The sequence below is a fragment of the Belonocnema kinseyi genome, chromosome 1, assembly GCF_010883055.1.
Source record: "Belonocnema kinseyi isolate 2016_QV_RU_SX_M_011 chromosome 1, B_treatae_v1, whole genome shotgun sequence".
In the NCBI taxonomy this organism is placed as follows: Eukaryota; Metazoa; Arthropoda; class Insecta; order Hymenoptera; family Cynipidae; genus Belonocnema; species Belonocnema kinseyi.
The window spans coordinates 120746152-120761617 of NC_046657.1; the positions used below are offsets into that span (position 1 = coordinate 120746152).

The following is a 15466-nucleotide window of genomic DNA, read 5'->3' on the forward strand; positions in this document are numbered from 1 at the left end:
GGGCGCATACTTTGAATAAAATATTTGTTATCATTCTCTTGAAATAAATGTGTTTTTTTCTTGAAAAAATACCGGTTTCATATGTATACACCTGGTATTGCAAGGTACCTTTCAAAGGTTAATTCTTTTTGAGTCTTTTGATTCATATTTGTTACACGCCTTTTTGGTTTTTCTGGCAGTATATTTAAAAACATTTTTTTCGCATCTTCGATGATTTATGATGGTATTCAGGGTAAAAACATTTGGTCTTAATTTTGTCTTGAATGTCTTTAGTATGTCTTCAAGACCATGATGTCTGGTTCCGTCTCACCAGCTAGACATTGGAGACACACAGACTTATCTTGCATTTATGGCATTATTTTGACCTCTATAAACTAGACTGCACCGGTAAGGCCTACCCTTTCCAGGAATCAGGTAGCCAGACTAGAACCAAAAAGTAAACATCTGCTGCGGATTGCAATTTTACATTCGATAAAATTTGTAATTTTATAATAACTAATTTCTAATAGATTTTATGCTTTCATGATGATTCAATTTGATAATAAGAGATATTTCGGGTTTCAATCGCATGAAAAACTACGAATTGTTTGCTGACGTTTCGTGAACATTGCAGTTCCCATCTTCAAGGCTGACCTGAAACTAAGGTATTAGGTGATGTTGTTCTTGGGTATACTCTCTACGATGCCTGTGATTGGCCAGAGCGCCCCACCATGGGGACTGGTCGAACATAAAATCTAGCATAAAATAAAATAATAAAATAAAGCATGAAATCTATTATTAAGGAGCTCTACGGGGAGAGTATTCTTACTAAAACCAACATCTTTAGTAAGCTCAGGCCTTCTCAAGGTAAGCTATTAACATCCTTAGCTTTTTTGAAACGGTGCAGGGACAACAAAATCGTCCTAAAATTCTTATAACTGAAAAATAATTTGGGAACATCTAAATCCAAATCGATTCTGCATAATACAAGTTTGCTTCTCGTGAAAGAAAGAATACAGCATACCAAATTGCTTTTGAACACTATCTCTAAAAAACTATTTGAACTTCACCTTTTTCTATCAAATACCCTCAGATTTGATATTTGGTCCACATTGTACCGCTTATCGTTTGACCAATCCCAACGGATTAAAGAGCTTTTCCACCCAAAAACAAAAAACAAAATTTGACAAATTAATTCCATTACAGCAAACTCAATTATCAAATACAGTAAAAAAAATCTCTGACCACCCTCTTAACAATGAAATGATTTCAGTCTTATCTGAAGGACATAATTTTGTTGTAGCTCCATCGAAAATCCTAAAAGAATAAATAATCAGCTATTTAGAATCCACAATATATACCCTTCCATCCAAAAAAGCGAATGACATACGACGTATGACGGCCAACATTTTACGCCAAGCTCAAGTTCCCTGCTCAAACTTAAAGAAACAGGAAAAAACCGAAATTAAAGAACTCAATCAAAATAAAGATATTATAATATTACCCGCGGACAAATGCAACACAACAGTAATAATGAATAAAGAAGACTATAACAACAAAATCATGGACCTTCTAACTGACGATACATACAAAAAACTTAAAAAGGACCCCACAAAAATAATAGTCCGTAGAACAAAAACTTTTCTCAAAGATTCTAAACTTGACAGCCAAACAATATCTAACTTAATACCTACTAATCCCATCTCTGTGAGACTTTACGGGCTACCAAAAATCCACAAAGAGAACATTCCACTCAGACCGACCGTCAGTGCAATAAACTCACCAACTTACAACCTAGCACGTTACTTACTTCTCGTTCAATAACCAATTCTACGAACAAACCTCAGTGGCAGCAATGGGATCCCCAATCACACCTGTAATAACCAATCTCTTTATGGAACATCTAGAAACTAAAATCTTCAGCTAAGCCCAACTTAAACCAGAATTCTGGTTCCGTTACGTTACGACATGGACGATATGAACTAAATAAGTTTTTCGATTTTATCAATCAATTACATCCTACTATCCAGTTCACCATGGAAATAGAAAAAAACGGATAATTGCCTTTCTTGGACGTATTAGTTTACAAAAAATCTGATAACACATTAGGAAATGAAGTTTACAGAAAACCAACGCATACAACCAGATACCTACATGCCTCGTCCCACCATCACCCATCTCAAAAACAATCTATCATCAACTCCCTTGTATACAGAGCTGTCTCCATAACAGATAAAGATAACTTACAAAATGAATTACAAAACGTCAAACATATCCTAATACAGAATGATTACATAAACAAACAAATTGATAAAGCAATAAGAAAACACACTCAAAAAAGCAAGTCAACACAACCTACGAAAGAGAGAGAGAAAAAAATGACCACCACCCTACCCTACACCCAAGGTGTAGCGTACTAAGAAACATGCCAGCGTACTAAGAAACATGAGAGTGAAGTCAGGCTAAAACATTTCGCGCAATCAGCACTAGCTGAACATCATATCGAAACAGAACCTAACATTTTATTTCATGCAACAACAGTTATTGCAAAAACGCACAACAAATTTCCAAAAAAACATAGAGAAGTAATGGAAATCTTAAAACACCCTAATAACATCAATAGGGACAATGGATATAATACCAATCTGATGTGGCTTTTCGTTCTCCCGGATTTTTTTAAAAAACACTTGATTGGCCAATCAGGTTCGACCATTCCACACGGTGAGGCGCTCTGGCCAATCACAGGAATCGTAGAGAGTATACCTAAGAACAACATGACCTCAGTTTTAGGTCAGTCCTGAAGATGTGAACTGCAATGTTCACGAAACATCGGCAAACAATTCGTCGGTTTTCACACGATTAAAGCCCGAATATCTCTTATTGTCAACTAATTTTTAAATAAGAAACTCAGAACCTCTATTTCTAGACAATTGCATGCATATGAAAAAGTAATGCATGGAAGATAAATACCATGAAAATAAATAATATCAACATTTTATAAAAATTAAAGCGGATTAGTGATAACCCTCAGAGGGCTTCAGAGACATAAACTTTTGTCTTCGAGTCAAAAATATTCGTCTTAAGACATGAAAATAGTCTGGCCCCGTCTCACGCGGTGTATACACGGAATTACTTGAAATTATGTTGGACTAGTCTTTTAAAATGGAGTGAATGTCCAACTTGACATTTGAACGAAAGCAGAAGTGTGGCTGAATATGAATGCTGTTTTTTATTGTCCATCAGTAGTGGGCTAATTGAGAAACACCTGTATTATACCCTGCTTTTCATTAAATTCTGTAAAGAAATATATCAATTTGCAAACATATTATATTTATAATTAAAATTAGTGCTTTTCCAATTAAGCTATTAGAGGGATCAGAATAAGAACTCTCAATTCAGGAAAAAAGCGCTAATTTTTAGCTTGGTGTTGAGGGTACAGGTTTTTATTTTAAAATGTATCCGTTCTACCATCAGCGATTTGTACCTTACCGACAGTAGACAACCCTCCAAACCATGAAGGCAGAAAATCCACAATATCGATCAAGTTAAGAATCTCCAATAACAGCAAATTCTTAGCGTCTTAATCAGATTAGATGGAAAATTATATTTTCAAATTAAAATTAAAATTATTTCTTGAAAAATAGATCCTACTCCTTCTTCATTCCATTGGGAATTGAACCACAAAACTTCTGATTTCCGGTCAGGTGCTTTTCCAATTAAGCAATTTGAGGGTTAAAATAGGAACTCTGAATTCCAGAAAATAACGCTAATTTTAGCTAGGCATTAATGGTAAAAGTATTTATCTTAAAATGAATCTGTTATATCATCAGCGAATCGTACCTTACCGATAGTAGACAACTCTCCAAACTATGAAGGCATAAAGTTTACAATATCGATTAAGTTAAGAATCTTCAATAACAGAAAATGCTTAAAGTCTTAATCAGACTAGATGGAAAATAATAAGTTTTGTGGTTCGATCCCCAATAGAGTGAAGAAGGAGTAGGGCCTTTTTTCAAGAAATAATTTTAATTTTAATATGAAAATATTATTTTCTATCTAGTATGATTCAGACGTTAAGCATTTTCTGTTATTTAAGATTCTTAACTTGATCGATATTGTGGATTTTCTTTTTTTATGGTTTGGAGGGTTGTCTACTGTCGGTAAGGTACCATTCGCTGATGATATAACAGATTCATTTTAAAACATATTATATGGAATCTTAAAAAAAAAATGTTTAAAATGTTACATCCAGTCCAGTGTGTTATATATCATAGGAATTGAAGGTTTCAGATTTACTTTTCTTTTAATGAGTTTGAACGTAGCCAAATTATTTAGGTTGAGTTTTATCGAAAACAAAAATGGTTAATTAAACTTGATCAAAAAACTAAATTTTAAACAAAGAAATAATTAAAAAATTAAATTTTGCAATGCGATGAATAACAGTGACAATTTCGACAACATATTGACATGACTTAAATTATCTTTAAAGTATAGGAATATACTTCGCGTGTATAGAACTTAATCATTTCGATTTATGCGGTTTGCATTCTATCGGTTTTTGAAATTTTTAATCGGTGTTAATATTTTAATATTTTTCTATCGGTTTCATTCTCCTCATAGTGAGAAGTTATTAGTTTTATGTAAAAAATACACTGTCGTCGTTGTTGTCAGTATACTAGATAACAAGATATAGATATACTAGATAAGAAAGACCGAATTCGTTAAACAGATATTTTGGATAAAAATTCAAAAAGTTAGGGCATTTTCAAAAATGTTCAGACAATTTTTCAAAAATTTAGAAACTCTATGTACGGCTATTTGTAGCACCCGGAAATTAGAATAATTTATCATTAAGATTTTTTTATAAAGAGAAAGGTATCATTTTGCAGTCAAACTATGTAAGCTACGAAAAAATATGAATCAACAAAAATTGTTTACCCAAAAATGACCTTTAATTTTTCTATTTATGAATTTTTTACACTTCAAAAGTTGTTCACTTTAAAAAGAGCTACAAGCTTCTAATTACTTATTTTTTGAAAGGAGGAGTGATTTTTGTATGTTTCAATGCCAATGCATATTATAAATTTGTGATATTATGCATTTATTGAAAAATTAATTTTTCTGGGTAGCTGAGAATAAAATTTAATGCAGAATAAGTACCAAATAAGTAAGCATGATAAATGAAATGTATATTTTATTTTGCAAAAATCTTATGATATAAGTATTGAACGTAATGTGGAAAAGTTCACATTTTTGACCAAATCGAGTGTGAAGTACAATAAACGTGATGAAAATTTGTTCTTTAGAGCTGAAGGAGCTATAACAAACGATAATTCACAATCAGAACAAGAACCAACATTCGCGTGCCCGAGGCGCGCTCAAACCTGCGAGTGAAGCAAGCCTCGCGCGATGAGAACGTGACCGTTCAGCAGGCAGATTTTTTTAATCGAAAGAATCGAAAAGACTTTTACCGGATGAATATAACTAAAATATTATAGGTAGACCACGTCTTCAGCTTTTTACTTTATATTACTTGTAAAAACTAAAACACGTAATATACGTTCTTACAATGTTATTTAAACTATAATTTTTTTCTCAAGTCGAGTCGGTCGATTAAGATATTGTGTTCAATGTTCTTACAGACACACGATTGCAACAAATTATAATTGCACTTTACTAAAATAGCCAAACAGGGCGTCAAAAAATTTCCGTGAATATATCACATCCAATAGCAGGCAATTTTAATCGCTTTAATTCTTTTTAAAAAAATATATACATTATAGGATATATATTATATGATTATACATTACCGGAAAATGTACTATACACTATGGTAAATTTATGAGTCTAATTTTTTTGTTAGTACCTACTGCGGTTTTTTTTAATTTTGCACACCTCTAGAGCTTATATAACAGACTCTTAAAAATATTACAGAAAGATATAGAATCATACCGTCCTATCGGAGAGCATAACTATGCGACAATCGAGTAAAGCTGTATCTCCTAATTGGACCACATTTTGGGAACAGTTGATCTCTTGACCTTCGATATTTTCAAAGTATGGACCCCTCTGGGATACTCGATGATGCCTCAAATGGGGAATTCTCAGGGGAAGTCGCTTCATCTCGCCTGAAAAGGATATTTCGTTAATCATCAACCGCTTAAGTAGTTTTTATTAACGGAGAGTACGTGTTAAAGTAAATTAAAAATGCGACTTTCTTGTAGAAGATTTTGAGCCGCTGTTTGAATTTTTTTTAATAATCTACAGAATAAAAAATCAAATATTGTAAACTTTAGAAAAATAGTAAAGAAATATTTGATACTACTATTAATATATATATATATATATATATATCCCACTATAATAGTAGATTTAAATTCAAAGGAATTTTCTGTGCAAAAATTTTTTTTTTAATTTCCTATCTACGTAAGCAATCTTCGTATTAGAAACAAACCCAATTTAAAAAAATTTTATCTAATTTTCTATTATTTCATGCATCTGACAATTGTCGAATAGAAATCTCGGAACACGTAGTAGAATTGGCAGAAACTTACTGATCGTTTCAAGAAAAGGAGTCTGTTGTTATTTAAATGGATTTTAAAAACCGTTACAATTTATCATGCGTATAAAGTGTGACGGAGTTGGTATATTCTTTGATGAAAATTCCATAGCAATATTTTTTTTGAAAATTTTGACTCTACAGTGATGCTTTTATAACCCGAAAAATAAATTCTCACCTTCAACTAGCACCTGGAAATTCATGTTAGTTTAGAAGCCATTATTTTACAAAATAACACTTTCATGAAGGATAAGGTGCGAAATATTTTCACAAAGGTTGACGTTTCTGTAAAGGCAATTACGCAAGCTTGCAGACGTTAATCTATATTCCCGCGCTTAACACCCTTTACTGATCCGGTTAGGCTGCTCGCTTTAATTTTTACACGTCAAATAAACTGTTTCCTTTTAAGCATTCTGAGACGCTTAACTGTTTTATCATTTCATATAAACTTGCCTTCTAGTTGCCTCGTTAGTGGCCAATTATATAAGACTTTAAGATTGAAAGTTTAAAGTTTCAACTACGTAACTTTTTAAAAATCTCTAGAAAGCTTTTTCAAACAAACCAAGTGAGCATTCCGTTTTTCGCAAATCAGTCACAGAAGACAAATTCGCTGCATGAAGCTTTACTTCGTATTTATATAACAAAAAAGTAAATTCTTCGTAAATTTAAAACAAGTGATCATTGTTCTGAAATATGGACTAGAGATCCTTATGAAAATAAAGCAAAAATAGAAATATACTTTCAGTATCCTGTATATTTGTAAGGATTATCTGCTTCTTTTTTCATCAAACCTGGAAATATTTACATTTATTTCATCCTTTTCAAGCTTTAGATAAAACAACACCGGCGCGTATACCGATATCTGCGGCAATAAAGGATTGGATTAGTTACCGAGAGTATTCTTTACCTCAAAAAACAAAATTTAAACGTTTAAATCCGCCTCTCAAACACTTTTTGGTGATATCCATTAGGAAGTCCAACGATAATTTACATTTACAAGAGATTCTGTTTAAATGTCTCCTTTTTGGTGAAAAAGTACTGCCATCAATATTATTTGATAAAAAAAGAGTATCAATGTTCCACTTTGCCTTTTTAAGTGTGCAAATAAATTTGAAAAAATAATTTTTGACTTTTTCAAATAAAAATTTAAGGTTAAAATATTATTTTATGCTTGGAAAGTATTTGTTGTTTAATACTTAGTAAGCCCGAAATTTTGATCCAACAAAAAAATTTTAACGTTCTTATGGAACTCAACATACGAAAAGTTACAATTTCAAAATAATCAATGGCTTGAAATAGGCCTTCAAAATTTATTTTCCTGGAATATTGGGCACATTTTTGGAATTTAACAAATTACTAATATTTTACACTTTAAATATTCCCATAGCATTTTATAATATTTTTATGGCTATAATTTATCTAGGAAGGATTTAATTAGGTTAATTAATGTGTAAAACTAAGACTTAAATGCTAAAAATAACTCTCACGATACCAATTGTTTTTATTTTTAAATTGAAAACTACCCCAGCATCAATAGCTAAATGCGATTCTGATGTTCCATGTCTTCGAACTCTCCTAGTATTTATTATATTTATCCTAATTTTTTCTGATTTCCTTACTCTTAAAAAATAGTTCAAATGAAGGTTTATTTAACGTATTAGAATCGTGTTAGTATTAGTATTTGTATCAAGTTATCTTATAAAAAAACAGTTCCTGCAAAAAATAATACCGTAAAAAAAGATAACTCTAGTCTTTACACGGGTAAGTAGGCGCCAAGAGGCAGTGGACAATGGACTAAGTTTCTTCATATTGTTTCTTAAATCAAACATGTGAACATCTATATTAACAGAATCCTTGTTGTCAGTTTTCAGAGGATGAATTCTTGCGTTTTTCTGTGTGGTGCTCAGGCCTAAAAACTCGAAAAATGCATTTTATGCCAAACCGACCATAAGGGTCCTTTTCATAGCGAGGTCTACATATTCCCTGCATTTGTTAAAAAAAAGTCATCGTGTGCGCCGAATGTGAAAGGTGCAATTCTAACTTGTGTAAATTGCAGCATAATTATGAACCATCGTCAACAGATGAGGACGATAGATCAATCAACATCATCATTTAGATGCACAAAATTCCCCTAAATCTGCTTAACAAATACCCGGAAATCGTGAAATCTGGAATTATACGGTCTGGTTAACTTTCGCCCAGGAACGAGTGAAGCTAAAGACGTAAATCTGTGATGCTCGACTTAATTCAAAGACACATGGACGAAGCTTCTTGGATTAAAGCGTTATAACATTTCGAGCTAAACTTTAAAACTCGAGAAGTATAATGGTTTCTTGTAAGGAGATTTTATTATTTTATGACTTCTTTTATGGCTGAGACTCCGAGATGGTCAATAAAACTGCAGGCATTCTTAGCAAACCTAGTTCCAACTCATAATGCAAATCACAAAAAACTCAAGATGCCTGCTTAGGTCTTTGAAGATTAGTAATTTCTTAAGCTAATCATAAAATAAAGTGAGTTTCTGTTTTTTGTTTTGCTTTAGACATGTCAGAGTTCCCCATACGTCAGCCACTGCCTGACTTGGCAGACAGTGTTAGCCATGAAGATTAGGTCAACCGCAGTTGTTTACTTTCATCTACCTACTGACGCAGTTTCTAGCCGGGCTCTAGCCGGGCTATTCTTGTTTTAAAGTTTTTGACTGAGTGTTATATATAATAAGCTAATCTGTACAAAAGCGCAATTATTTACTTGTTTTTAATTTATAAAAACATATTGAATAAACATTTTCATCAAAGTCTGAACTTGGAATTTTTTATAACAGAAAATGTGTAAGGAAAAATGCTGTTTACATGTTTGAAAAGAAAAGTTAAACACAATGGAACACTTGAATCTTGTAGAACATATAGAAGAACCAACATTTTAAATTAGAAATACTTCCTATCTATGGCCATAGTTCTATACTTTGAATGAAAATTTAGCAACCGCGAAAAATATCAAATTTTAATTTTTTTAGTCAATTGAAAAAATTGGATTTTGAGGTGAAGATTTGTATCGCACACTTATTCGATACAATTTTATGTGAATTTTACAAAATACAGTCGATGCTATTTGCCTTGCCGCGGATTGGGCCGTAGAGGAGTAATTTTCATGGAGACGATGTTCCCCCACTCTCGAGTCTAATCTTGATGCGTGGTAATAGATGCGAATTGTTTCGCTCGCTACGTACGTTGCCGTGTGCAGATCAGTGTTTACAAAGAGTAAAGGTTTGATTTTCAGAATACACATTGTGGAAGTAATTATCTCACATTTGGTTCCAAAAAATTGTGATCACATAATTCTCTCGCGGAACAAACGGAAAAATAGATTAGCATTTACGAGATATTGATAAACCTTTGATTAAATTTGCCAAACTTGAAGTTATGTCGTGTGACAAGGAAATTATCATAAGACATAAATATTATGATTTCGAAATTCCTCTATAAGTCTCATTAACAAAGCATATCATGACTTTTTGCACTTTAAAATTGCCTTAAAAGACCTAAACCATTGAGGGCAATATAAATAGCGAGCGGAACAATTCTCGGATGCCGAGTCGTAGCGGTCGTGGTGGGGGAAAAGCTCGACCGAGAGTTAAGGGACGCGGCAAGATAAGTAGCGTCGGCTTTAAAGTATAACATTGATTTTTGAACTATGTAGATGTTATTCTATTTAAAAGAGAAAAAATAAAATGCTGTTTTAAAACTATCATAATTTTTGTTCTCACAAAAAGTGTCTTATTCAAAATATTGTTGTTCTTAAATGTGTTTTGAATCATATTTTTCATAAAATAAAAATAATTTGAATTTTTGAATTCAGTTTTTCATTCATATAATTTTTAATTGAGATTTAAAAAAAACTATAATCGACATCCCTGGAGATAATAATCTTAACTTTACGATCTTCACGTTTCGAGACCCCCTGAAGTCGAAAATCAGATTTTCACGCTAGTGTCTGTCTGCCTGTCCGTCCGGCTGTCCGTCCGTAAACACAATAACTCTCGAAAAAATGAACGAATCAAATCCATATTTTGAAAATTTTTTAGACCACTTTTTTCTGAATTTGAAAATTCTATGTACGGATATTTATAGTATAAAAAGAACAAACAATTTATTCTTATAACTTTTTTCGATAAAAAGAAAATTCTCAGAGTTATAGTGTTTTCAAAATTTCTTAAATCAACCGAAAATAAAAATGTTAATCCAAAAACGCACGATATGAAAAAAAGTCAGGAGAAGAGAAGCATTTATTTTTGAAAGTCCTACAAGATTATTATAACAAATTTGTGAATTTTCTTCCAAAATTGAAAGTTCAAATTTTGATTCAACAAAAAAATAATGAGAAATAAAAAATTCCATTTTATAGACAAACTTGTTTACAAATGTCTGTCGGAAATCAAGCGAGCAGCGCGTGTGTCACGATGAGAATGTGTACCTCATAGCCTACAGAGATTTGAGAAACTTAATCTTTAACTATACTTAATTAAGTAGACAATTCAGAATATGAAGACGCATATAAATACTGCCATCTAAAATAGATCTTTTTGATAAAGTATTTTTCAAGCATTCTAAATGCAAAGAATAAATATTCGAGCAGAAAGCGCGAGATTGAACCGTCACGCGCCCTAGGCGCTCTCAAACTTACGAGCAGCGCGCGTAGCGCGTGATGAGCATGTGCCCGCGAGGCGGGCAGATTTTTTTGGGTACAGTCGTGTTTTTGTGCGAACCCTACCAGTACCCGGGTAGACCCCGACTGGGATAAGTCGGGTCGACTGTCCAGCTCCCGACTAATTCACCGTAACGGAACAGGTAGGGGTCACTAATAAGTAGTCCCGACTAGCCCCTGACTGAAAGTGGGGCAATCTAGTCGGATACCCTATCAGCCCCACATTTGTATTCTGCACGGTCGCTGATGATAACACTTCGACATTACTAGAAATTTTTAGGCGCGCATAATTAACGCAGAGAAAGTTTCAAATGCCATATTTTTAGTGAGGTATTATACGAATTAATGCATACAAAAAGCAATTTATACGAAGAACAGACGAATGCCCTTCGAAGACGCAACAACTTCAAGTGGGATCTCTTTTCTTTCAAACTTTCAGGGCTTTACTTCATAAACGAAATGGAGAAAGTTATAAAATTGTTACAGAACATTTGTATTATGCCTTCCTATCATGTATCAGTTTTCGAAATAATATTTTAAACACGTTTAGGCATCATGCTAAAATATGTTACATTCTCAATACCTTGGGATAGGCCTTACGTACATAACATGCTATTTCTGATTTTATTCATCTCAACTTCAAAATGGCCAGTCATCATAGTGTCAATTTAAAAAGACTGATCATAAAATAATTTTATTTGTGTAATACCTTGATAGCTAAATGCTAAACTTTGACCACAAAATGTCAGCTTATCTATCGATCTCTAGAACCAAGGTACGTTATTGTCATTTTAAGCTATATATAAAACTGGTTACAAAGTGATGTCAAAAGTTCCAGTGTGTGCTGTTTTGCTTGATATGTATACTGCCAATAATTTTGTTATTAAGTTTTCGATTTATTTTAAATTTTAATGATCGCGAAAATCTGTTCCTGTCAGCGTTTTTGACGAGACAATATATCTCTATAATATAAAAATTTGATTATTTCTTCAGAGAAGGAATAAGTATACGTAAGGAATAGGGGAAAAGAGCACCTGAACAATTAACGTACATAATAACTAACTTAATTAAAGGAAAAAACCTTTAGTAGATTAGAAATATTTGTTTGTAGTTGACAGTCTATTGTAGCATAATATAAAGATTATTATAAAAAATAATTATGAAAAAAGAATGATATTTTTATATCTGTTAACATCTTTTGTTCTACTTGTCATTATTTTTGTTTGCATACAAGCAGAAAAAAGAAATGTAATATTTACTTATCAAGAATTGTAAAGAGTTTCTTGTAACCGTAAAAGTATAAACTGCTCTTAATAAGAGGGTGAAAATGTCAAAATCACTTAGCATTTCGTCAATATCACAATGAAATTAAGGTTAATTCAACGGCTATCCATCAGTAAAATAAACCTGTATTCCCTCGTATTACATACTGAACGTCATGTAAAATCTACTGAACCGAGATAACAATAGTAGTGCAGTGGACATTACCGACAGATCGGTACATGCTACATATCCGATTGGTTACGAGTAACTTAACTCGCCCCTAAAGTCGCAACGCAACCGATCCGCGCGGAGCACCGGGTGAATTCACGACGCAATCGGCAATGAATGGATTCCATCACCTAAAAAACATTCCTTTTTGACATTTATGTGACAGTCTTCACATTACTCCATATTCGCACTTTGCAAGAAAGGGGTTTTATAAAAATAATACAATTTTGGATGGGACAACTTATTCACGGATCGCGTGCACTTGAGACTTTATTGGAACAAGACGTGTCTTTGTTCCGTGACTGTTTCAGCTGCATATAGATATAATGTAAATGCTAGAACTTTAGTTGTGTGCCGCGATGGCATGGTTGCGTACTCAAAAGTCGTTCCCGAGGTCACGACACTCAGTTACAAATACATTTCAAAATAATTTTCCAGATCGCAACTCGTATACTAGTGTAGTGGTTAAAACTGTTGACTTGCGTGCTTCGGTTTATGCTTTTGAACGCCCCCCCCCCCTTTTCATTGCGTGCAACATTTTAATTGTATTATAAGAATTACAAATTACAAATAACGATTAATTATAAGTATATCCGAAAATATTTTTAAGTAATAACCGTGCGCTTATTTATTAATTACTTTTTAGCAATACTTTTTCACAATTTATAGTGCTGTCTTAACTGTAGTCTACGCCGATAAAATAATTGAGATCTCTTTATATTATTCGTTAAAGTAACATGATGATTCGTAATTGCAGCATCCAGGAACTGTACAGACTAGCGACTGGATCGATAAAATCTACTGACCCGCAAGTCAGCACCACTTGAGAATCCGTACTAGTAACCATCATTGATAGTCATACTTATTTGCCTATAATTGTAACGTTTACTGAACTGTCATCTTATCTATATACGTACTAGGAAGATCGGTAGATTTAACTTGGTTTTCAGTAAAATGTAAGGTTCTTTTTTCTGCGTGTATGCACAGTTTTTACTGGCGAACAATAATAAAATGGTAGAAATTATTTTTAGAAATGTGTACTATTTCTGATTTTTTAATTTGTGCAGAAACATGTTTCTTCCGATTGAGTTAAATGCATAAATTTTCGGAAAAAAATGAATATTTGTAATCTGAAATTTCTTAATATTGAACCAAAGAAAAATGTAATTTTTTTGTTTTCAAGCAAAAATTGTTTTTCATGGTGTTTACAATTTCTAAAATTACGGAAAATATTTAAAATTTGAAAACCCATAAAGTAGGTTCGAAATATAATTGTCTTTTTCCAAAATTTGTGAATATAACTGAATAAAATGAAATAAAAACGTGCACATTTGCAACAAATTTTAAATTAGACATCACAGTTTTGTGAAATAATAATTCTTATTTATCATCAATAAAATAACTGTACATATAAAAACATTCGCCATAATTTTCGAAATAATAAGAACATTTCGAGCATGTGAAAATTACAAATAACTTAGCAGTGAAAGAAATAAGTATGACAAAAAAAAATAGTAGGCATTACTGAAAATAATTTGACCCAAATTTAATTTAGAAAAATACTGATAAAAGTGTGAAAAAAACCACCCTCTATTTAAGTTTGAAAATGTAGATTGTGCATCTTTAACCTTAACTTACCTTTTTCTCCTAAAATATTTTCGGTCTTTAATTATTAAAAATAGACTAGTAAAAGTTCAAATGTGTTCTAAGATGACTTCAGAAATATTTTTCCAATATTTTATCGTTTATTAAAACAATTTAGGACAATTTAAGTTTTATTCTTGAGCTTTTAAATAACGTCTGGATACAAGCAGCGCCCCCTTCCCTTTCCCAGCCCCCTTGTGCCTTTGTCAGGTCCGTACGTTTATACATGGACTTTACGAAAAATTGGAAACTGCTTAACTGGGATGTGGAAAAGCGGAGCTGGTACTTATTAAAAAATAATATCACCTGAATATAAGCTCGGGTAATACCGATGCTTATTGGAGAGTATTCAAGGTTCTTTTTTTTTATTTTCAGAGGATACTCTGTTGAATAATTGGTTTTCTAATTCTGAGTTGTGATGCCAATATATTTAACAACTGATAAATTTTTTAATTTTTCAATTCAATAATAAACTAATGAATTTACCAAGTAATGAATTAATCTACTACTTAGGCTGAAAAATTTAAGTGGTTTTAAACGACTCGCCGGTGTGGCGGAAGGTTAAAAATCCAAAGTATCTTAAGAGTTGGGTCTAAAAAAAAAAAATAAACCACATATAATGTTATATTCTTTACAGAGACTATTTACATCTTTCTTATGACAGTAGGCCAGTTTGCTTGAGGTTACTATATTACTTTAAAGTAAGGACCAGTATTATTTGAGCAAACCGATCAAATAAGGGCCTCTCCGCTCGAAAATGGGTATAAGTATTGCCCAGCCGGGAAAATCTATCGATAAAAAAAAGTAGCCGAAACGTGAAACAAAATATACATTCGTATTCAGCTTGACGCGGCTGACAAATTTTTCTCATAAAACTTTTTCAGTGGATAATTATTACTTAAGATAAACAATAGAAACTTAGAAAATTTTCCGATCAAAAATCGATGGTTTGTAAAACACCACTCGCGATTATTCGGCCGAGATCAGTCGACTACGCAGTCGTAATACTTACACTCGTATGACTTACTGAGTTGAAATCTGGCAACATTGTGGCGAATTTTTTATTGTAATTATTGACAAAAATTTGAAACA

At 32.5% G+C, this 15466-nt stretch overlaps 1 protein-coding gene across 1 annotated transcript in view; it reads right to left on the bottom strand.

Annotated features, from left to right (window-relative positions):
- LOC117179848 (zwei Ig domain protein zig-8-like) overlaps nt 1-15466 on the bottom strand; it is a 77642-nt gene that overhangs the window by 36276 nt on the left and 25900 nt on the right. Inside the window, exon 2 of the mRNA XM_033371999.1 lies at nt 5932-6107. Coding sequence (XP_033227890.1) covers nt 5932-6107 — 176 coding nt within the window. The remainder of the gene's footprint in view (nt 1-5931; nt 6108-15466) is intronic.